The sequence below is a fragment of the Poecilia reticulata genome, chromosome 1 (genome assembly GCF_904066995.2).
Source record: "Poecilia reticulata chromosome 1, P_reticulata-male-v2, whole genome shotgun sequence".
In the NCBI taxonomy this organism is placed as follows: Eukaryota; Metazoa; Chordata; class Actinopteri; order Cyprinodontiformes; family Poeciliidae; genus Poecilia; species Poecilia reticulata.
This window is the reverse complement of record NC_088830.1, coordinates 3,127,369-3,152,367: the sequence shown is the minus strand read 5'-3', so window position 1 is coordinate 3,152,367 and position 24,999 is coordinate 3,127,369. Positions and strand designations below refer to the sequence as shown.

General features: G+C 38.1%; 1 protein-coding gene across 1 annotated transcript in view; it reads left to right on the top strand.

Moving 5' to 3' along the window:
• LOC103462069 (uncharacterized) overlaps positions 1–24,999 on the top strand; it is a 49,154-nt gene that overhangs the window by 6,858 nt on the left and 17,297 nt on the right. The window contains exons 2-25 of the mRNA XM_008404579.3: positions 13,170–13,337; positions 13,431–13,522; positions 13,756–13,877; positions 14,112–14,274; positions 17,181–17,303; positions 17,979–18,089; positions 18,181–18,312; positions 18,417–18,464; positions 19,366–19,407; positions 19,562–19,624; positions 19,712–19,786; positions 20,241–20,324; positions 20,415–20,471; positions 21,412–21,465; positions 21,543–21,596; positions 21,708–21,761; positions 21,849–21,902; positions 21,977–22,030; positions 22,123–22,167; positions 23,487–23,540; positions 24,116–24,160; positions 24,238–24,291; positions 24,369–24,413; positions 24,488–24,541. Coding sequence (XP_008402801.2) covers positions 13,170–13,337; positions 13,431–13,522; positions 13,756–13,877; positions 14,112–14,274; positions 17,181–17,303; positions 17,979–18,089; positions 18,181–18,312; positions 18,417–18,464; positions 19,366–19,407; positions 19,562–19,624; positions 19,712–19,786; positions 20,241–20,324; positions 20,415–20,471; positions 21,412–21,465; positions 21,543–21,596; positions 21,708–21,761; positions 21,849–21,902; positions 21,977–22,030; positions 22,123–22,167; positions 23,487–23,540; positions 24,116–24,160; positions 24,238–24,291; positions 24,369–24,413; positions 24,488–24,541 — 1,847 coding nt within the window. The remainder of the gene's footprint in view (positions 1–13,169; positions 13,338–13,430; positions 13,523–13,755; positions 13,878–14,111; positions 14,275–17,180; positions 17,304–17,978; positions 18,090–18,180; positions 18,313–18,416; positions 18,465–19,365; positions 19,408–19,561; positions 19,625–19,711; positions 19,787–20,240; positions 20,325–20,414; positions 20,472–21,411; positions 21,466–21,542; positions 21,597–21,707; positions 21,762–21,848; positions 21,903–21,976; positions 22,031–22,122; positions 22,168–23,486; positions 23,541–24,115; positions 24,161–24,237; positions 24,292–24,368; positions 24,414–24,487; positions 24,542–24,999) is intronic.

Sequence of the window (24,999 nt, the reverse complement as noted above, 5' to 3'; positions counted from 1 at the left end):
GAGATGCTTGGTGAACCAGAATCGGGTGACTTGACTTCCTGACTCAGTGATGAAGAGTGGATCTGGAGGTGAAGTGTTTGCATATAGTCTGGAGTGAACATAGTTAGAGATTGGTCCACAAGTTCTGAGAAATACATTATAACAGCGGAGATTAATTGAAAAAGACACAGGAAATTGGTCATTTTTACTTCTACGGAGAATGGAGATCATTATGACTCTGAATGGAGATCTCTGAAAGAAATGGATAAATAGATGAAAATGGGGCAAACTTAGTACTGCAGGAGGCCAAACAGGGCTCGCAGAAACATGAATTCCAATGTCTGGTAAATGGAGGAAAATGGATATCTGGAGCACAGCATAAGGATGAAATGACTGAGGATGGCTGAATGTTACTGGTTTTAACATCCTTTAAGAAGCATCGGTAGATGACCACGAGAAATAGATGAACAGCTGTTACCTGATACCAGCTTGAAGAAAAAATTAATGCCAAAGAGGTAAGTCTGGATGGTACAAGGACATATTTTGAAGACTGAATGAGTGTACGTAAAGGGACAGACTGATGTGGTGTCAGGAGAAGGGAAATACAGTTGATTATCTGCGTGGAAAGATTTTGTTAGATTGTTCCAATCTAACAAACAGGCTGACAGAGTTCGAGGAGTGAGGCTGTTAAGGGCGGCTTTCTGAGAAGCATTGATGAGGTTGAATAACTGGGGAATTACTTGAAGATCGTTGAAGAAAATGGAGGGTTTGGAGTTTCTAATTCTGGAGCCAAGAGTTGGAACTTCTGAAAAGAGAGTCGAGACAGAGCATCTTGTTCTGTGTTCCTGGAACATGTGATTCACAAAGAAACAATTGGAGTAGTGCAGATACCAACGTAAGCCCACATGTGGTTTGGAACAAGTTGCTTTTTGCTTCTAAGTGCTCCGTGGCTACGGGCCTTAGATGTTGTTGGAGGTGAAGAGATCCTCTTGGATTGATGCTCAACTGTTGGTATGATGGTGTGAGACTGAGATCGAGGCATTTACGATGAAGAGCCTGTCTCATCACTGGAAGAGGAGATGTTTCTGCAGCAGCTGGATCGGTTAGAAGATCACGTCTGGATAGAGCTGATTCGTGGGATTGCTGTGGTGAGTCAAGTCATTCCAGAAGCATGGACATCTGACAGTCTGATGGTCGCATAAAATGTAACAGACTGTGAAGTGTTGGTGAGCTGTTGAGAAATTACGTGTGGTTTTGGGCGTGGCCCTGCTCCCAAAACTAAGTGAACATTAACTTTATATGTTACTAGCCCAACTTCTAACAGTCCCACACTATAATCATCTCCTCCAATTTACTCTTGACAGAGTCCAGCACTGTTGTCCCCCTGGAAAATGGTAAACTCATCCATTGGACCAAATACCTTTTGTGCAACAGTTTCACTGCAGGAATAAGTGCCAGAGGCAATTGACAAAACTTGTCATTTAGAACAAAATTGGCAAGTTGGAGCCACACTTGATAATCAGAAAATAGCCAAATAGTTTTCAGTCTCAACTACTGTTCCAGTACCGTGACTGGTGGTGAGGCATGGTATTATAAAATAGATGAAGAGTTAAGTTTACATCCTGACATGTGCCTGATTGCACTGCAGAGCAGCAGCATGCAGGTGGATCAGATGAGCCTGATTGCAGGGAAGGAGAGTTAAAGGGAAAACAGCAGGCAGATGGGCCAAAGTCATTACAGATTTATTAACAAAAATACTTCAACTTGCAGTTAAAATAATTTTCCCAGCAAACAAGCTGCTTGGAACAGTCAACTAAATTAATAAGTTCAAATTAAAAGAATAATGAGAACTATTAAATGCAAATGAAGAAAATAGTAAAAAGAAACAGTTCAGTGTGAATTTTGAAGAATTTGGAATGAGGCCAAATTAGCTTTTGACAAATTAAGATTAGTAAATATAAAAAGAATAAAAATAAAAGGAACAATAACCTGTCAAATGATATATGGACCCCCTTGAATGCTATGTGTTGGCTTCTACATGTAGGCTCGTTGCCATAGCAACTGACAACAACACCACTGTATGTTTCAGGACTCAACACCAAAAGATACTCAAACATTTCCCACACAAAGAACAGAACAGTCAGACCAAAAAACCTTTTTCAGTTCACAAAATGTTTGTGCCGGTATACTTGAAATCTTAGGCATGTTTTTGGTTTTACTGGATGCAAGTAGCACTTAGGATATGTTGCTGGAGAGTCATACTTTTATATGTGGAAATTGTGATAAAATAGTGATTCTGACTGAGCCATAGACAATCTGGAGATATGTTCACTTTGCTGTTCACCCATAGGCATGAACAAAGGTATGGCCTGATGAACTGCGACATCTTTGATTATCAGATCTTTAATAATCCCAGAAAAATATTCATTTCTTTTGAGCTTGTAAAGCAGTGGCAGCCTGTGAACATTAATCAAGACATGAGGTTATGAATAAATTAAGTCCTCTCTGTTTATATACGTTTTTGGAAAACCTTGGCAGGCTTCAGTGCAAAGACAATGTTTATAGAGCTAGAATGCTACAAATTTCTCAAATGTTCACTCTTTGTTCTCTAAAAATCAAAACCACCATGAGATGGAACATCCAACAATAACAGAGGCCAGAACCACCTGGTGCTGAACCCTGTGATGGATAAATATTGATGCAGTCTTTGAAGGAAGTCCAGCCAAAGAAACTCTGCATTTTCAATGACTCAAACTGAAAAGCTTGCATTAGAAGTGAACAATGACTGTTGCTCAGATTCCTCTAATCTTTTAAGATAACTGTATTTTTTCTCCAGCTGGTCCATCCTTCTTTCTAACTCCATAATTAAAAACTGATTCAGGGAAAATTCTGACAGTTTAGTATACATCTCTGATCAAACCCATGTAAGAGAAGGGAAAATGAAGCATATGGTCCCTTTATTTCATTCATTGCTGTTCTCTATGTCTCTCCTTTGTATATTGCAATCCATCTGGTTTTTATCATTAGTGGTCTTGGAGTGGAATCAAGTCAAGTTATTCAAAGGAATATCTAAAGCAAGCTGCAGGGAAAGAAGATGACAAATCCTGGCAGTGCCAGGCTGCTGCCACAAGCAGAGTCTTAAACCTGTTTTGGGTGATTTGATGTTTTGGTGCTCAATCAGCCCAGATCCTGTTTCTGCAGCAAACTATGTTAATGCATTCCCTGCCATTACTAAGATAATGAATGGCTGATTAAAAACACACATTTACAATGTACACCGACACATGCACACGATAAAGAGTCTCACCTGGTGTTCAGTCACACAACACAATACGTACATACACACACACACACGCATACACACGCGTACATGTATGCGCAGACACATCTGGTTTCCAGACAATCTCTGTTGTCTTTTAATCGTGCCTGTTTGGACATCCCTGATTTAGTCAGATTTTCTACCAACACAAGAGTTGAGGTTCAGGTTTGCTAATATTGTTTGCTACCAAAGCAAATACATGAAAAGTTCTCAAGTTTTGCTGGCCTGACGCCTGGCGTAATGCTGTGGTGTATAGAAGGATGGCAAACACTTCTGTTGGTAATCAATGCATTCTCTGTTCACTCATGTTGTGTTTAGTAATAGTTTGGAGTCAGTGACATGATAGTCATAAAGGATTAATACAATTTTCACAGGCAGCTACAGCAGAGCTGTAATCTACTCAGTCTATTGTTTTGCTCTTATACAGATTCATCAATTTTATTTTCTTCCTTTTTATTTATATTTCTAAATTAACTTTTATATAAGGAAATTGCACTTTTCCCAAATGCTGATATTTTCCTTATGCATTAAGATATATTTTAAGTGATGGAAAATAGTCTGAGGCTCAATGTGTTACAAATGTCTCAATGCATTTATCATATGAAGTTATGACATGAAACTCGATGATGACAATGGACTTTTTTTTTCTTTTCTTCGCATTGTGGAACACTAAGTCAGACTAAACCTGTCCTGTTTTAGGTTTTAGGTAAGTTACAATGGCTAAAATTATTTCAATTTAAAGAATGCATGAACTATGAGATAATTTTAAAGCAAGGCAGGTATATTTGTACAGCACATTTCAGTAAAAAGGCAGTTCAAAGTGCTTTACATGACAAAAATATAAAACAATAAACAAACAAGAACCATTACTTTGCAGTGGACAAATAAAGGAAAGTAATGAAGTGTTGGAATAATGCTTGCCTGGCCTTTCTCTATCCAGTGCTCCATCTGTGATTTATTCCTGTGAGCCTGATTTTGATCTTTATGTCCAAAAATAATTTCTTCAGTCTTGTTTCTAGTCAAATGAAGAAAGTTATGACACATCCATGCCAGATTCAGTACTTGAATATGTTCAAACTCACCAGGTGACATTGTGAGTTTTGTATTATTTGCATAATTGGTGTAACTCAATGTATGCTGTAATCTGAGCTTGGGTGACATCAGTTACAGACCAGACACCTTAGAAATATTAAGACCTTACAGATGATCAAATCCAGAGTATGTTTCCATTTGTGTGTTGGCTGTTTAACATGTTGAGTCAAACCAAAATTTTGAATCACATGGTTATTTTGCCCCTCTGTTTTTAGGGTTATCAACACAGGTGTTGATCTTCTACAATGATGAAACAATCATAATAAACCCCAAACACAGATGGAAGGTCACTAAAATGATTGAAGAAGTTAACTTTATATTTGTGCAACTTACACATGTTTAGAAACATGACTCAGGTGGGGTCCTTTACCTGGATAGACATTCACAAGATTTTCCCAGGAATACATTTTTACACTTCAGTGAATCCTGAAAGAAGCTTGCAATGCACTCCCTGCCTTATGTTTCATACATAAGAGAGACTTTATGCTCTCACAAAACATTAGAAGGCATTGACTCTTGGCAGAGCCTCTATTTTACTTTTCAGAATAAAAGATGTTAGATGTCAAAAGTTGTCTTCCAGATTTATTAAGACAAAATCCATCTGCCTTAAAGCTATGCTTCTGTTCCCATGAAATGTTTAAGTTATTGATAAATTTCACTGAACTGTTGATCAGAAAGGTCTGCTGAATATTTTGTCTTCACTCTGAAGACAAAAACTGTACGCTGTCTTCACTCTGAACTGTACGCTGAGAAATGCTTTGATAGTCAGATCTTGAACTTTGTTCACCAGGTGGATAAAATCCTCTGTGAGGATAATGAAAAGGTTTCCCACTTTTGGATGCTCATTCATAATTTTATTATAGTCTGACATAAGCATTTTATCTCTCTTAGATCTCAGACACCATATCATTGGTAAAGCTAAGTACTCTGGTATGTTTTGTGGCTGAAATCCTATTTACTGTGCCCTCAACAACTACCAGCTCTCTGTCTTATCTAACGCCTTCTGGATTTATTTATGTTAATTGTGCTTAGAGTTTGATTTTTGCCCCAAGCCTCTTGTTTTAAATTAAGCTGTCCTTCAGAGACTCATATTCTTATAGAAGAACAGCAAACCTGTTTTTTAAAATGTATTTCCAGTTTTTCCAGTTGGATTTCTGTTGTGGTTTGTTTTGACCACAGTCCGCTGATGCTTTCTCATTGATTGGAAACACATTAACCGGTTTATTTTTCAAGTGCAGCATTTTCCTGTTAACCACCTTCCCTGACGTAAAGGATGGATTTATTCTTCGGCTTTGCACCAAGAGAGTTCCAGGGAGAACTGTTTGTCAAGGTGCTGAGTAGCTGTCTGTTAGACCTTCCATTGTTTCGACTCATTGGTAAGGTTGAGATGTTCAGATCCCGCATTCACTTCCACAGTCACTTGATTTGGATAATTGTTGATTTCCCTCACTTCTATTTTCTGGAGGTGTTTGTAGCAGTCCTCTGTGGGAAAAGGAGCCATTGTGTACTGATTCAACTTGTAAAAAGTAATCCAGCTGTGAGCGCAGAGAACGTGGAATATCTATCAAGGAGGGATATAAAAACTAACTACCAAAAACCAATAAGCATCAAAAGGCAAAACTGAGTCAATTAATCAGGAAAAGCTGCTCTTCCTCAGCACATAGTCTGATTTGTTTACACCTATGTTGTGCAAGAGAATACGTTTTGTTTTGCTACAAATAACTATTAATTAGTTCAATAAGGCAATAAGGTCTTCAAATGGAAAATATCCGCAAGCATCTGACCAAAGTGGTTACAGCGTGACTTTTGGTGTGGCCATGACTAAGTCCTGATCTCAGTCCTATGAAGAAGTTGTGGGTTTGTGTGAACAGGTGTGTGTGAGTGAAGGGACCTACAAAATGGACTCAGTTCCACCGGTTCTGTGGAACTGAGTCTTTTTGTGGAACTTTTTGTGGAAAAACCCTCCAAAACGTTTGACCCAATTACACAGTCTGAAAGACAGACTGAAAGACTCTGATACTGACTGTATGTAAACTTTTAAGTTTGAGGAAACGTACAAAAAAATTATTTAAAAAATGTCCTCGTTAAGTTTTCTAGTATTTAGCAAATAGAAATAAGTTTTTTTCAATTCTAACTGAGCAAAAATAAAAAAATGTTTGGTCTGATTTAACTTCAACGAGTGAAAAAAAATGTTTATGTCTTTTTATTCAGTGTACGTAAATATCTGGTTTCAACTGTTTTCTGTTCAGAGCTTCATGGCTGTGACCCAAACAACCTTCTTCAAATGCAAGATTTTACATAATAATTCTTAAGTTTGAGAAAACTCAAGGGATGATTTAATGTGTCATAAGATTTGAATTACTTTAATTCCAGACTCACTTGTGGATATATTTTAGACTACTCTGTGTGACATCATGTAAAAAACATAAGAGTAAATTTGCAAAAAAAAAAAAAAATGCATGTTATATCCCATAATCCATAAATTATTCCAGGTACTCCCTGGAATAATTGTTTACTATGCACTAAAAACTTGAGCATGTTTTCTCTACTTACAGTATTAAAGGTTTAGTTGTAATATTTGATTATGAGGGTAAACATCTAGAGAGTGCTAATTTAATTTTGTAGTATTTTCCTGATGCAACTCAAGAGAATACAGTGCAATGCAATATAAACTTTAAGCTAAAATGGTTAAACATTTTCCAAAAGGAGACAGAAACTTTTCAAGAAACCAGTCTGCCTATAACTACCTTACATAAATATCAGGTCTGCAAAATACAGTATTTTTGTTTTGTTCTCACTCAATAGGACCCACATTAATACTAGAGCCAAAATTGTTAAATTGAAGACTTTATGCTGATTACTGTGATGGACCTCATGGGTTTACACCACATTCTTACAGCAGAGAGAGAAAATGACCAACAGAGAGTAGAATTCTAATTTACTTTTGAGGATACATTTCAGATATGTTCATTTTGTTAAATAAGTTACATCAGTGTCTTAGCTGCATACAGTACATCACACATTACTTAGCTTTATATGTAGTGTTTAGATAGTGACTCATCCAGTCCCAAAAGGAAAATATGTATGTTTTTTTTACCCCCAAAAGACAGTTTTTCTACTTTTAGTTGAGACTCACAACATACTATGCATGTGTGTGCATGTTGATGGTAATCCGCTCACACAACCCTGCAGAGCCTCAGGACAGCAGCAGCAGCAACAGCTGACAAAGACCAGAATGTCTCATTTGATGCACGTGAGCAAAACATATTTACATGTGAACATTACATGGAAGTTGCTTTAAGCCTTTTTTCTTATCACTGAGCAACAAAGGCAGCCCAAAGTTTTTATTGTACATATACATAAAAAAGGGCCCATGTCTTGTCTTGTCTTCTAGTGTATTCAGATGTCAGCATCTGTTCATACTGTAGCTGTAAAAACTGCAAGGAAATTAGAAGCAGTGTGCCTGCCAGGATCTACTGTGGAGAAAAGTTGTATCTGTAACAAAAGGCCTTAACATCTGGTTATATTAATACCTGCAATGCATATTAATGTTTTTGTTTTACATTTTGTGACATTTTGCAAACAAGAATGTAATTTATTGAATCTCTGAATAAATGTTATGTTTAAGTCATTTCCAACTAAATGTAGGATATGGAGAGGTCAGCGTTGTGGAATCAATTGGTGATAAAAGGTTTGCAGGCATGTTAATGAGGTAATACAATCATTTAAATCAGCGGTGCTGCAGTGGGGGACACTTTCTTTTTACATTTAAAAGAATGCTGTTAAGCAGATCAAAACTACATCAGATTTAGTTAGATCTGCTGTAAATTGTGGTTATTGTTAAAAGAATACAGATAATCTAAGAGGTGTCAAGTAACTTAGTGGAAAGAAAATGGTCTAAAGGAGAGACGTGAAAATCAGAGATTTTTGACGTCTATGAGAATTCTAGCTGGAGAATTGTATTTAACAGGCTGAGCACAAAGCTCTGAGCAAATAATTCAAATTCCAATAGTCGTTTATCAGCTTATAAAGTCACAAGAATCACTGTCAAAATTTAACTGCATCAATTATAACTGCTAATGATATGATTCCCGGCTGATGATGGACACAATTAGTAGCTGATAGATGTGCAGACACATGGACAAACAGACGAGTAAACTCAAAAACCAAAGGGCAAAACTACATCTGGCACTCACTCTGACATCTTTCCAGCGTGATGTGTGCCTACACATGCACACAAGTCTGTGGGTGTTTAACGGTGAAGAACAGATGGAGATGGAGGGATTACGTAAGCCTCTGAACTACGTGTAAAAAGAAGCCACACCAGTAGAAGCATGCCCTCCTGTCACATGATATATTATTTCTTCTATGAGTTCTCTGATCTCATTTCTCTCCATTTTCAATATGTAGCAGATTTCTCCCTGCTTTAAGACAACTTTTATGGCTAATTTTTACTTTGTTTGTTCTATCAAAGCACCGTTCTGGTCATTGAGTCTATTTGTTTGCATATGAAGTGTTCCAAGATAAAAGTTGTTGGAATATTGTAAAGTTTTACAAAAAAATATGTTCTGGACATCAACATGTTGCTGTTTCTCATACGTTTTTACTTGCAGTCTTTTGTTGCAGAAAACACTGATTTGTTCAATGAGTCAGTTTCAGGTTTTATTAGCTTGCTCTATAATATAGATGCTGTATACTAAAATACTGTATAAACAAATACAGTATACAAAACGGAAAAAGAGCAACTGATAGAAATACTTTATACAAAGAAAAGCAAAAACATTAATAGCAGGAGAAAAGTTGTTGGCAACATTAGCTCATCCTATCTCTCCCTCCAGGAAGCCATCAAACAGAACTGTCCAACTCCAACTATAATAAAGATTTAAAAAAGAAAGAAAACAGAAAGTTAAAATAATAATGCCAAATTAATAATTCAGATCTAATGCATTCTGGAATCTATTGACATTTTACAAATTTCACAAATCAATTAGAAGGTTTCACAAATGTTTTATTTATTCTGCTGTTAGTACAGAATAATCTAGTTTGGTTTGAAATGTCCAGGTGTTGTAGTTTTTAAAGTACTACACATTAAAAAAGCTCGAGATAGTGAAAAATTAAGTGTAATCGCCCTTTAGCTATTTTCCGAATTAGATGCTACATTCAGAAGCTAACTTTAGCTTCGACTGATAGCTTGTGCACAATATAGACAGATCTATATATGTTCATATCTATATCTTTAATTATTTATACAGAATATCTATATAGATTGCACACTGCACAGATAATCAAAACACTTAACATTTACATAGCACTTTTGTAAGCTTGTCCCTGTTAGCTATGTCAGACATATGAGGCATTATGATGAATACAAACGATTTATTAACTTACCTTCGACGTTATTGTGAAGTTTTGACACATCCAGCTTAAATCCTTTGTTGTTGTTGGAGTGTTTCAGGACGTCTAAATAATTATATAAGCATCATTAATAGTCCTGCAGTGACTGAGGAGCCATTGTTAACATACTGTTGTCTGTTCACCGGAACCATTCTATGTGGCAAAAAAATGTGGAAGTGCTAAAACGGAAGACCGTGGCATATACCCCATTCTATAGTCTAAATCTGCTCCTTAGTTGCATCTTTTCGGGGTTGCTGTGGTAACACAGCTAATATAATTACATTACTAAATCAGAATACCGCAAAGTATTTGTGTGTCGGAGGAGAGGTATAAGAAGGGTTCGGTGAATGCGCATATGAAACTGGGGGGTTCGGTACCTCAAAAAAGGTTAAGAACCCCTGGTCTATATACAGTAGATGTGATTTACAATGCAACCTCACATCAGAGAGTTCTGTGTTCAGACTTCCTGCTGGGGATGTCTTTTTGGTATGAGTTTGAAAAGTCTAAAAGCTTTTGTCAGTCAACCTGTGTGGTGGGTCTGTCATGGAGTTGTGCCAAAATAAAACTAGAGATTTGTAATACACAGTCAAATTCAACAAAAAAGGAGAAACAAACTAAAAGTATCTCTTCAAAAATAAGAACCTTTAAGCATGTATTAAAATATATTTTTCATTAACTCCATTCACATTTCTGTATTCAAAATGTTTTTCCCTCATTGGTCTGATGTTTTATTCTACTTCTAAAAGCCACATTTTCATTAGGATGGATGGATAAAAAAAATCCATCCATCCATCCATTTTCTTTACCCCTTGTCCCTCAGTGGGGTCAGGAGGGTTGCTGGTGCCTATCTCCAGCTAACGTTCCGGGCGAGAGGCGGGGTCACCCTGGACAGGTCACCAGTCTGTCGCAGGGTGAATGAAAAAATAAAGCAGAAAATAAATGCAGTAGTGGTAGAAATAAAGACTAAGGAGGATTGGGGATTGACAAAACCCAATCCATGGGTTACTAAAACAAATGAATTTTTCAATTATATTCAAATGTATTGAACATGAACGTAAGCTGCTGCAGAAACTGAGATTTTACGGTTGGGCCAAAGTTCTGATTATAATGGAGAAAAACCGTAAACTCAGACACTCACGCTCACATTTTCTACTTTGATTAAAGGTTCATAGTTGAACAAAGCTAGCTCCTGCTTATGCTAACTGCTTAGCAGCCAAAAATGCCGTACTATGAAGAGTGATGATGGCTTAAGCTAACGTTTGGTTAAAACTACCAGTCAACTTCTGTTGCAACAACTTTAACTCTGCAGTTATTGATGTCTTTCTTTATTTTTGGTAGTCATCTTTGGATTATGTATTAGTTAACTTTGCATAAGTAAATCAAAACATTGATCACCACTGATAGATGACGTGGATGACACTGATCAGCTTATTGAGGTCAAAGTAATTAGCCCCCCCTCATCCCCCTGCGACATTTTAAGTTTCTGTTTTTCAAAAATTGAAAAAAAAAATTGTTAAACAGATCAATATTTTTTAATACAAATTTTCCAAACACCCTACCTTGTTCAAATAATTAGCCCCACTGATGCTAATAGTCCCTTGAGTATACTTTTTGCTGGATAATGACATTTTTTTATTATAGATTGTAAGATGCCTTTGGCAAAGTTTTCAAGCTTCTCCAGATTTGATGGTTTTCTGTCTGGACCCATATTTCCAATGGGATTCAGGTCAGGGCTTTGTGTAGGACAGTTAACATCACTCTCCTTCATTTTCTGGCGGTAACTCTTCACCGGCTTTGATTGTATGTTTTGGGTCATTGTTATGTTGGATGGCAAAGTCTCAACCCAGACCCAGTTTAGCTGCTAACTGCTTGAAGTCTGCTTTCAAACTCTTCACATATCCTTATTTCATTATTTCTTCAACCAGCTTGTTGAGTTTCTCAGTTCCAGATCCACTGAAGCATCCCCACAGCATGATACTCCACCACCATGTTTGACAGTGGGGACAGTGTTCTTTGGGTTATACACCTCTCCCTTTTTTCTCCAAACTCTAAATCTCTACCTTGGTCCAGTATGCATAATGTTTCTCCAGATTATCCTTAGGTTTGAATGTGTCTCTTCTCTAGAAGTGGAGTTTTTCTTGGCCTGCATTCTTGCAGTCTACTTCTATTCAGGGTTCTATTGACTGTCTTATTGGACACTAAAGTTTCTGACTTAGCTGGATCATTAACTGGTGTTCTGGTAGTTTTTCTAGGTCAGTGGTCTCAAACTGCATTCCTCCAGGGCTAGAGTCATGCAGCTTTTAGATGTGGTCCTTCTCTTACACTCTTGAATTAAATAATGAAACCACCTCACTAGCATGCAGTTGAGCTCTACAGAGCTCTGCTAATTAGCTAATATTGGAGCCAGGTGTGCTGAAGCAGTGAGACATCTAAATGTTGCAGGAGACCAGCCGTTGAGGACAGGAGTTTGAGACCCCTCTTCTAGGGTCTTTGGACTCTTGCTTTCTTTCCGCAGACTGAAATTTTCACTTCCTACCTCTGCCGGACTATTTACTGCACCACTGTGTAGTTCTCTTTGAACGTCTTGATGATACTTTGTTCTCACTCCACTTCTTGACACTTGGAAGTGCTGTGATATTCACTGTGATATGTATATCTTTCTCCTGCTTTGGGAGCTTCAACAATTTACTTTCTCAAGTCTAAACTGAATTCTTTTGTTTTTGGCATGATGCCTTCTCAAGTGAGAACTCAAACCCTTAATGAGGATTTTATGCTGTGCGTAAAGTGTAGGATAACCCTTAGTTTTACCTCAATAAAAACTAATGCTCGGGAAAGCTGTATTGAAAAATCATTGATCTGTTTAAGAGCACTTGAGAATTTTTTGAACAACAACAAAAACTTAAAATTCCACAAGAGGACTAATAATTTGACCTACTTTGGAACATTTTTGTATTTGCTATAGAAATAAATTTTTGTTTACAATAACTCTCCAAAAGTCATGAAAATCAAACTGTTGGATGTTTTACTTAAAATGTGTTTTATTAATATGGCTCTTCTAGCATCCATCCATCCATCCATCCATCCATCCATCCATCCATCCATCCATCCATCCATCCATCCATCCATCCATCCATCCATCCATCCATCCATCCATCCATCCATCCATCCATCCATCCATCCAATTTTTTACACCCTTGTCCCTAGTAGGGTCAGGAGGTGTTCTGGTGCCTATCTCCAGCGAGACATTTCGGGCGAGAAGCGGTGTCACCCTGGACAGGTCGCCAGTCCACCGCAGTCTTCTAGCTTGATAAATCATAACAAAATATAGAATCACATCCACAAATACCAATCAGTTACAAGAATGTTGTTTTATCTGTCTTTGCAGCTAATCCTATTGACCTCATAAAGACACTAGAGCTTTCGGAGGACATGGAGGGCGTGTCACTGGAGGCAGGGCTGTGCACCAGCAGGACGGGCCGAGCAGAGACCGACCTTTCCTTTAAAATCAACAAGAAGATTCAGCTGAGCGCGCCCACCAAGCAACTCTTTCCAGGTTAAGTTTTGATAAAACTCCATGGTATTCATTTATTGGTGGAAAAATAAATCCATTTACATAATTGGGTTTTTTCCCTTTCCTGTCCACCAGACTTGCCATTTCCTGTGGATTTCTCACTCATGACGACGGTTAAAGCTGTGAAAGGATCACAAGTCTTTCTTCTCTCCCTGTATGACACACAGGTATGAACTGGAAATGCTAATGTGAAATTTACACTGAAACATAGTTAATTATCAGTTCTAGATAGATGCAGTTAGAACTGTTTGAGTCTTTTATCCAATAGCAGTTCGATTTGACAAAAAGACTACATTTTGTATAGAATCATATGTAAAAGTTAAGACAAATCTTGTTCTAGCAAAACTTTACACCTAATAATAACAGATTAGATATATTTCATTAAAACTATTTTTCTCAGGGCACACAACAGCTGGGTTTGGAGCTTGCTCGTTCTCCTGTTTTTCTGTATGAGGATCACGAGGGTCAGCCAACTCCTGAACTTTACCCCACCTTCAGAAAAATCAACTTGGCTGATGGCAAGTGGGTAACTTCATACAAACACTTTTCCTTTTGCTTGTGTTGGATTTCTGTATACATCTCAACACAATAACAGAAATATTAAAATCAATTAAAACAAATGCCAGAGTCAGCCAGTGGGTTATTACAGAAAGAAAAAAAAAATGTCACAAAAAAAGGAAGAAAGAAACGGTACAAATGAATTTTTTGCATGCAAGGTGTAAGATAGCGAAACGTCCTTCTTATGTTTGTCTTCAGGTGGCACAGAATTGCCTACAGTGTGGAGGGCCAGTCAGTGACTCTATACTTAGACTGTGAAAAGGTGGAGACTCTGGACCTGCTCAGAGGTCCGGATCCCCACGTCAGCACTGATGGAGTCACTGTGTTTGGAACCCGCCTGCTGGACGAGGAGGTGTTTGAGGTGAATCTTCACTGCATTTTCCGGTTGTTCAAAATTAGAAAAGTTAAAATTGTGGTGGACTGAGTTGTCATCTCTTAATGATTTCCCCATAAAACTAGCTAAAGCCCAGAAGGTATGGGAGCTAGGGCAGCACGTTAACAGCCCACCAACTTAAAAATGTTAAGTTGGCAAGAAATTAAAAAATATTACTGGATAATTATTTTACTGGAAAACATTGTTGACAAAACTTAAACATACAAATATATGTAATCTTCAAAAGGACAAAAAATACAGTTAAAGTAAATAATATACATTTTTGCACTTCTGTTAAATCCCAATTCAGTAATCAGTCAGTGAATCATAAAAAACTGTGATGCTGGTCACATTTAGAATATAAATGAACTAAGCTGCTGCTTTGGGCCTCTGGTCCTTCAGGGGCCCTTAAATGCTAACAAACATTGACCATATTTCCAGAACTTTAACATTTGTCTTAGCTCTAAAACACAACATAGGAGCGATGCTTCTGTCACCAAAAGTTCCCAATCTTTCTGTCTCCTTCTCCTTCCTACTGTTATTAGTGAGCGAGACTTGAAGATGCTTGAACAGTTCTGCCTCAGGCTAAGAGAAGCTGACCTCAAAGAGCTCTGTGAAGGCAGACCGTGATGAATGGCATACCTCTCCCAGTTTAGAGAGGCCAGGGCACCTTCCTGATGGAAGGCATGGGGGAAGGGTAGGAGAAGCTTGACTGGGTCCCACCACCTGCATGGAGAGAAGTCATCATTGGATTTTGGAACATGTTTATATTGTTTTGGATTATTCCTCAATTAACTTTGCTTCCAAGAACTCAAATTTTCTTGTTATCTTTTTAGTGGCCTTGAAACATTTTTTCAAATTATGTTATAATGTTCTTTTCTGATCAAAGACATACCAGGAGTGTTGTATCCTTTCACACGTTAGAGAAATCTCCTGTGGCAGCCATTCTTGCTCATACATGCGCCGTCTACCGTGTTTTGAGAAAGTATTCACCCCTCCTGGCACTTTATGTGTTTTGTTAAATTACAACCTGTATTTGATTGTTTTTTTTTCTTATTTAAATTATACATGATGCATCTGCACAAAATATTCTGTGTTGGTGAAGTGAATTAAGATAAAGGGAATATATCTAAGCATTTTTAAAGGTCTACTATTATGTTTCCTTGCACAAGCTAGGACAGGTCTGCGTCTATACAGAACTGGTTCAGTATATTTAATGGACAAACTCATTCTCAGTTATTGAGATTTCACCTGTTCAGTTGTGTCTGTTTTGAGAAATGCACTGTTTTAGGACTAAGTCACAATTTTGCAAATGAGCTGCTGTTGGTCAAGTTTTTCCAACTCAGTGTTTACATTAGCACCTCAGACATGTGAAAATGGCTAGAAACAGATGCACAGTGGTGCAACCATACATCTTTGACCCAAAAGCAGGCCAAGTGGAGCCTCCTGAACAACCATCAAACCAGCACTAGCGAAGGATTAAACGCTGCACATCTGTTGCATATTGTTATTAATTCAAACTCTGAGGATGCTTTTGGGGTGTGAGTTATGATGTGAAGTCAAGCAGCTGACATTAACACAATAATTCGGCATAAAGACCGTTTTTTTTATCAAATGCTATCTTTTTTAAAATATATATTTGTAAAATTAAAGGAGTAACACCTCTCTCAACATGTAAGAAAAAAACAAACAAAGCAAACAATATTGGTAATGTCCGAGAGTCTGACACGTTTTCACAAACATCTCTGTCTAGTCAAGTCTTTCTCAAACTGTGGTTCTGGGAGCAATGGGTGCCCATATTTACATTGGGCTATCTATAGCCTGAAAGAAAATGCCAAAACTACTGAAGCCTACTTTTCTTTTATTATGCTTCTAAACTACAAATAGCCCTAAAATGTTATATTAGAGCACACTACACTGGTATTAAATAACTCTTTTGATTTCCAAGCTTAGAATCCATACTTTTAGAATTTGTAAATAACTCAAACCTCCCTGAGTAGACTTGTTTCATTGTGGCCATTCACATTTACAAAGCAGCAACACCCTTTACATCAGGAGGAACGAAGAGAATGAGATGAGAGACGAATATCAGTTCAGGTTGTATATTTTAAGATGTTGTGTTGTTTTGGGGGCAATTTAAAGAGAGGTGGTTTGTAAGTGTTTGTTAAGAGCGGTAAGTGGTCTGGTTGTGACTGCATAATTGAATTATTTGTTAAATAATTTATTAAAAAACAGACATAAAGACTCATCTCTACACCACCCTCCAGTGGTGGTAGGGATGAAATGCAGCTTCCCTAACCACCCTGAGCCTTTACATCCTGGAGGTGTGCAGCAACATTTTAATATGAATATTTACCTTTTGAGCTCATCAGCAGATCTTTTAGACATTGACACAGTCGAACGTGAGAGACCTCTCAGCTGTTTATTCCTTTTGGATGTTTACGTATGCTGTTTGCGGTTTTTTATTGATTGCAGCCTGAAGTGATTTTCACAGACTTGAGGTGCAGACGGTGACCTTATGTGATGTCAGGTGGGACATCTGCAGTGCAGCTTTTTGCTGTATTTGGCCCGGGCTCCTCATGTATGTGCACGTGTAAAACAGAGAGCAGAGGAGATGTCTGTGCTGTGGAAGCATTGCGCTGGCGCCACCACAGGCTGCAGCTCTGGAGACCATTAACTGCAGAGCGACAATAAAAACAGCATGTTGTGCTACTTTGATCTGACTATATGAACACATCTAGTGATAAATACATGACAGACATGTGCATGTGCTGTGTCATTTATTTTATTAATACCATGCTGCTTAGTGTGGACCACTGGTGACATCTATTCTGTCTGCATTCCTTACATTTCTTTTCATCTGTTTTGTTTGTTTGTTTTAAAAACAATCATAGGGACAAATCCAGCAACTTCTTCTTGTGGATGATCCTCGCGCAGCAGAGACCTACTGCAGAGACTACATCCCAGACTGCGACGCACCCTTACTCTATGACAGCATTGTGATAGAGACTGAAGAGGTACAGTTACGCACTACATTCAAAAGGCACGCTAAGAAAATGTTGTTATTTTACATACTAAATATTCGGAAACATTTGATTGCATAACTAGTTTAAATGATCTTCCCCATCCTTTATCTGTCTGGCTTTGTCTTGAATCAAAGCTCACAACGCTCCAACGTCTAGGAAAACTTTCTAATCATTTCCTTCTGCTGCTGTTTGATTCACCATCTGGCTTACAACTCAACACATATTTTTTATGTGGCTTAACATTTCGTCTCAGGCTCTTCTAGAACTGCAATTCACCAAAAGAGTCAACGTAAGACATAAATCGGAGGTGTTAATTTAACAAGATTTATCTGAATTTTTTTTTAAAAAGGTTTGTTTTCAGTCAGGTTTGGGCCTGTAGCTCACAACAGTTCTATTTATTGTTCTGTTCGGAAAAGAAGAATATATAAAAATGTTGGGGAAACAAGCAAACACAAGGCTGCTGAAAGTTGCCAAACAGTGTTAACGTTTTGTCTGGAATGCTTAGATGATGTTGGTGCACAACATATGGCCAACTTTATAACAGCGATGTAATTAGCATAAATGTAAAATCATGAAGTTAGGTTTAGTTAAAGAGATATAGAGTAGATTTGACATCAAACAGGTTGAGCTTTGTGTCCTTTATTGTTGTTGTTTTTTGGTCTTTAGGAAGAGGGAACACCAAAGAAACGAGTAGCAGAAGAATTCGACTACAGCGTCTTCTATGATGATATCTCAGTGTCCACCGTGACAGCTGGTCCTAATGTCACAGAGTACGAGGTGAGACTCAGTAACCACCAATGATTTCTGTTTCTATGGTCGACTTTTTCTTATCCTTCATAATTTGTTCATCTGTCAATGTGTCGCACAGTTCATAGAGTACGAAGACTATGACAACACAACAAACTATTACCATGCCAACGAGTACGAGGAGTACGACGAAGAGTACAACGAACGTTACGGACCTGCGCAGAGAGAACGGGAGTACCTGCTGAACACACAGGTGGTGTAAAAGGCTTTGTTCATTTCAGCATGAAATCAAATAAAAAATATAATGAATCATGTACAGTTACAATGTTTTTATTTCTGTCACGTCTTTTAAATTAGAATTTACCAGAAAAAGGACAGAAAGGAGAGCCTGGCTATTTGGGGCTGGTAAGAAAACCACACAATCAAAAACAGGCTGTTTTATGGGTTACTGATTCACTTCTTAAATAATTTGATGAGAAGGTACAAATGCTTCATTTACAAAAATATTATGATTTTCAGTTTAGATTGCTGAATTAGGATTTTTAATATTAACCTGTTATAACCACCAACCATCACCCAGACACAATGTGTTTCCTTTTCTTGGAATTATGATCCACGTCAAATATTAAATGTATCCCTTTTTCATTTCTGAAATTGACAAATTAAAGGGATCCCATTCTCAGATAACAGTCTAAACCTAGCCCAATACTTTCTCAACTATTAGCAATTGCCAAACAATAATGCTTTTCACACTTTATATTGAAATGTATTTTCCACTTCCAGATTTCTTTTTTGAAACACAGAAATATTTCAGACTTCTATCTGTCCAGTTTTAACACTGTACAGAGAGAAACTGTGTAAATAGAAGATGTGCTGTTCATCTCACAGTTATGGCGTTACGAAAGGAAGAAAGTAACTCAAGCTCAAATTGAGAAGGTGTGGCCTTTAGCCTTTCATTTCCAAAACCTCTCCAATATGCATGAGTTAAAACTAAGATCTGCAAAGAAGAGTTGGCCAAAAATCTTCCATACTGAGGTAACAAACTAAGTGCCAGTTTCTGTAAATGGTGACAACAATCGGTGCTTCAGACGGAGGCACAACTGTTTAACAGCTTTAGATGGAAAACACTTTTTTACACAAATCCTGGTGGTTTAGGCTTCGTAAATGAAATCGTCATTTGATAACTGCAGTTTGGATTACCTCTGGTCGTACTGGTCAGATATTAACCTGGTCAGATGTAACCTAAAGAAACATCAAAAACCTTTTGTTTTGGTGATTCTTTTATTTTTTTATTTTTTTTTTACAGGGAACCCAGATTACAGGACCATATGGACCTCCAGGACCTGAGGTTAGTGAACTAGAAACATGTTTTTGTTTGGGTACAGTACCTCTTTATTCAGGTGCAAATTTAACCACAACAGCTGAAAATGTAGAATATATATATTTTTAGGATAAACAGCGTCGTTTCAAACTCAGTAAATGTTGTTTACGATGATGTGCAGGGAGCACCGGGGCCTCCAGGAATCACTGGACCAGTGGGACCTCGAGGAGACCCTGGAGAGCTGGTTGGGTCTGCCGTCTGTGTGCTCAAAGACTGAGTCAACAGACTGATGTCTCTTCAGATCTGTCTTCATCTCTCTCTTTGCTGTTAGGGTCCTCCAGGGCGGCCGGGCCTTAGTGGTGCTGATGGGATCCCAGGTCCCCCAGGAAACATAATGCTCATACCGGTAACAGACTGCATTCCCAGAGGCCCTGAACGCTGCAGCCGAGCTGCTGTGGCTCGGCTGCTATTAACTTAGAGAAGAGCCTCAGGGCAAATGGAAAAGTTTCAGAGTTGTTACTGAAAAATGTGACTCTTAGAGTCTTAAAGTAAACTAGTCTTTTAGACTTTACAATAACGGCAACTCATTATTTAATAATTTTTAGTGGTATATGATTTCATTACGATAATCTGATTACATTTTTTATTATCGGGCAAGTTTAATAGTTCTAGATCTATATAATCCCACCTCTTTCAATACTGTGTTAAGACAGCATATTGTGTTCCTTCCCTCATAAATTCTTTTGTTTTGTTTCATTTTGTTCCACTGTTGACAGTACATACTTATCAAATCATGGCTGACAGTGAGATTCCCTGGCCACTAGGTGGAGTATTGAGTTATGTTTTTTTCTGATCTTCAGTTCCAGTCGGGTGGCGATCCGAGGACAGGAGCTGTTGTTTCTGCACAGGAGGCTCAGGCTCAGGCCATCCTGCAACAGACAAAGGTACACAAACATAGTATTATATTGCATCAAGCACAACTGATTTAAATCAGTTATTTTTGGGGATTAATATAAATAAGTCTCTTTTTCCAGCTGGCCATGAAGGGCCCTCCTGGCCCACTGGGTCTCAGAGGCAGACCTGGACCACTGGTAAGTTACCCTGCAAACACATTAGTGTTTTAATGTTAGCTTTATGAACAAGACATGTATTAAAGTCACTTTAGATGAATTTAGATATTTATACATTCATAAAGTAGAAGGTCAACTGAAGGTTAACTGACCTCCACAGACCCGTGTCACATCTTTGCTGCATTTTTCCCCTTTAATTCTACTTCAGTTTCTTAAACTACATTCTTAACAAAACTTTAAAAAGACCTTCAGAAAACTTGAAAAACTAAAATTATAAAATAATGGAGAAGAGAAATTAAAACAATAAAATGAGAGTCCTTTGTATTCTGTGAGATTAAACATAAAATGCAATGCAGGACATACAAGTATTTATTTCCCCTTCAGCAAACAAGCATCTCATGTGTTGGATACACATGACAACAACATCACTTTGCATTTTGACAGAAGTTTGACCTTTTCACACCTCAGACATGTAGAATGATGTGATGATGAACTGATCCAAAAATCTGTGCACCAGAGTGTTTAAGGAAAATTAGACATTTTATCTTTAATAAAAAGATGAGATTTGACATTAATATGTGAACATCTGATTATTTAATGGGTGATCATATTTCTTCACATGAAAATATACACTTTATTTCTTGTGTAGATTTTTCTAATTTTTTAAAATAAATATTTGTAACTTGTAATACATGTTGCTTTTTGTGTTAAAAAATGTGATAAAAGAAAGACTTGAATTAGTCTTTGGAGGTGGCAGTGACTCAGGATGGAGGGATTTGGCCTGTAACTGGTGGGTTGCTCCATTATTTGCGTTGCTGGTGGTGGTCAAAGGACCCAGTGCTGCAGATAGTCTGATAGTCTGACTGACTGTAGAGTAAAGTACTTTGGAGTCCTCGGACTTGACAAAGCATAATGCAAATGTTGGCCAATTATCACTTTTGTGTTTTTGCTTTTTCTAAAGGGAGCATCGGGGCCTCCAGGGCTGAAAGGGAGCAGCGGTGAAATGGGACCACCTGTAAGTTTACCTGTGTTGTCATTCCAGTTATACCAGCTACAGTTTTTTTTTTGTACTCTCTCATTTTCCTCTCTCAGGGTCCTGCAGGACTATCGGGTATTCCAGGTCAGAATGGAAGACCTGGAAAACGGGTGAGGATATTTAATGTGCTGCATCTTTTGTTGTTATCAATATCATCTTCCTATGAGTTGTAAAATTTAGCTTCAAATTATATGTAGTCCATTGATATACATGTTTCTAAGGGTCGGGGAGGTTCAGACGGGGGCCGCGGTGCGATAGGAGAAACTGGAGCAAAGGTGAATTAATGTTCCAGACACACATTTCCTTTCCTTCTTGTTCTGCGTCCACAAAATATGGACTTACTCCTGTTTTTTTCCTGCTAGGGAGATCGAGGCTTTGATGGCTTACCTGGCCTCCCAGGAAATAAAGGACACAAGGTACGCAGACAGGGATGAACGAGTACGGGACATCAAATCCACAATTCAATTATCTTTCTGTAATGTTTTGTCAGGGAGACAGGGGGAAGCCAGGACCCCTAGGTCCTCCAGGAGAGCTGGGAGAAAAGGTAGGAAGCCATGCCAGAAATAAATATTTGTAATTTTGATGTTTTTAACTATGGGAGGACGAATGATTTTGTATTTATCTATATATTTACAGGGCTCTCAGGGGCCACCAGGGCCAAGAGGTCAACCGGGTGATGCTGTGAGTGTTTATGCCTCAACTTTCAATTTTCATCAGCTTCATGAATAGTTTGATTATGGGACATTTGTATGGTCTTTATACTTGCATATAATTCTTTCAATAGGCGAATCTGGCACTTTAGGTATGTGAAATATGTATCTAAAAATAAACCAGACTTGTTGAGTTCCACAAGTTTCAAAATCTCTTCCTGCTATCTTGACTGATTTATTTTTGTTTTCCCGTTTCACACAACGCATTGTGTTTGATGCACTGACTTAAATTTCATTCACAGATGTGCCTCCATCAGATAACAAAGCATCATTATCACAATCTGAGCTTTCCCACATTAAGGGAAGAGCCATCTTAGTGTAAACCTCTGCCTTTAGAGAAAATTATTAAGCAATTTTCTCTGCATTTAGTTAATAGAAAAATATTCGGCAAACCTAACAGACCTAAAAAAGAAAACCTTTAGTCTAGCTCAGGGGTTCCCATAGTCGGTCCTCGAGGGCCGGCATCCTGCATGTTTTAGTTCTCCCTGGTTTAGCGCACCTGGATCAAATGAAGGCTCGTTATAAGGCCTAAGAAGAACATTGACAAGCTCAAAAGGTTGTTACTACCACCAGGGAGAGAACTAAAATGTGCAGGATGCCGGGCCTCGAGGACCAACTTTGGACAGAGCTGGTCTAGATCTTCTCAAACTGTGGTCCTCAGACCACTGGTGGTTCATGGGCGCCCCCTAGTGATCCACGAGGTACTGCATGCAAACAACTGTTCATTTGCCATGACGTGAGTTTAAAGTGCGATGCTACAGTTAGCTACCAAATGATTGTGTTTAAAAATAATAATGGATAAGTGGTCCGAAGATATCAGTGGAAAGTTTCTCTAGGTGAGTTCAGGAACTTTTGATTTTGAACAGCATTACATAACATGCCGCACAGACATGCAGATCTAGGTCTGTGACTGTGCTGAACTGACGAGGCGGTGGACGGAGCTGCGCCCCACGCTGACTAACTGCATCTTAAGACCTAAAATAAAATAATTAAGAAAATGTTTGTTTTTTCCAAGGCAACCCCAAGTCTATTTTTCTTTTATTATGCTTCTAAATTACAAATAGCTCTAAAGCGTTGTTAGTGCACACAACAATTGTAATAAAGAACTTTTTTGATTGGATAACATAGAATCTACACTTTCAGAATCTATAAGTAACTCAAAATGCTCCACAATAAGTCCATTTTTCCGTTTAGCTTTGGGAGATCATCGATTTTCTTTCAGAAAAGCAAAACACCTGTCTGCATATTCTCAGCTTTATCACCTTGTGTAACTTCGATGTGTATTTCAAGGGTCCCAGAGGTCTGACTGGCCCTAGAGGTCGTCCTGGAAACTCAGGCTTGATGGTAAGTGTTAAATACTTGCATGCTAGTTTAGCATATGCTACACGTGAGATTTACTTTTACACACACTGAACTCTCTCACAGACAACAGACTCCGCTACTGGGATTACATGTTTAGCTCCAGTGACTCTCTGCAGTCAAGCATCAATAATCTCTGGGCTGCACCTTCTAATCACAATGTTAAAGTAGTTCTTGGATTCTTAATGACATATATACAATCCTTATCTCATCTAAAGAATGACTGCTTACTCGCCCGAAGTGGTTTCTTCAGCTGTGTCTGATTTGTGTGCTTGTTGGAACATGAGTAAGCACTTGTCAGCATCTGTGAACATCGTTTCATTTGTATATTTTACAGACGCAGTTTGGATTTTGATTTAGGAAGCGCTAATGAACTTAAGCAAATTTTCAATTAGGGCTTGAAAGCCATCTATTAAAAAGCAGCAGGCAATGCAGTAAAATCTTGTATGGGAAGGTTGATGATTCTGAAAACCGATCATCAGGAAATCTGCTCTCTGCATTTCAGGATACAGCAGAAAATGTTTGTTTTTGTTTAAATCTCATGCTGTGTCTCCTCAAAGGGCATTCGTGGAACTGATGGGGTCCAAGGCTCAAAAGGCAACATAGTAAGCAAAGTAAAATACGTGACCCTAAAGGTGCTGAATTAGTTCATTACTCTTACATGAATTATTGTCCGCAACAGGGACCACCAGGAGAAATTGGAGCACCCGGTCAGCAAGGCAACCCTGGAATTGTTGTATGTGCTAAAATAAAGCATGCTGAAAATGAACTCCATGGCTTAGTTTTAAGACTAATGTGATATTGCATCTGCAGGGATTTCCTGGCCCTCAGGGGCTGGTAGGACTACCAGGAGAGAAGGTAAGTGAGCTTTAGTTGGGGATTTTTTCTTTAGCATAAGATCTCTTGATCGACAATTTCTCACTGTCTGGCAGGGACCTCAAGGGAAGAAAGGGATGCAGGGCTTACCTGGAAATGACGGGCCTCCAGTACGTACAGATTTCATGTTCCATGTTCAGGGTCTGTCCCAGAAAACCTGCTCAGCCTGTAGGCAGGGCGGCTCTCCAGTGGCCCACCGTGTTGTTGTTAAAAATGTTAAACATTGAGCGGAAATTTGAAAATATGGCTAAGAATTAATGTTGTTGGAAGACATTATAAGCAATACTTAAACATCAGCTACAGAGTCCTCAAAAAATATAGCTAAAATAAATAAACATTTTTGGCACTTAAGTTAAAACCTGATTAAGTAGTTAGCCAGCGAATGCTAAAACAAGCAGTGTAACGCCAGTCACATTCAAGAGTTAAATAAAATAAAATAAATAATGATAGGTAAGTATTTGTAGGTTTAATATTCTTAGGGTACAAAATTCAAGTATTTATTACAATAAGCTTTCTTGCGTTTTCCTAAATCTTCCAGTTTTGTTTAGCAATGTCTGCCACTGGTGCA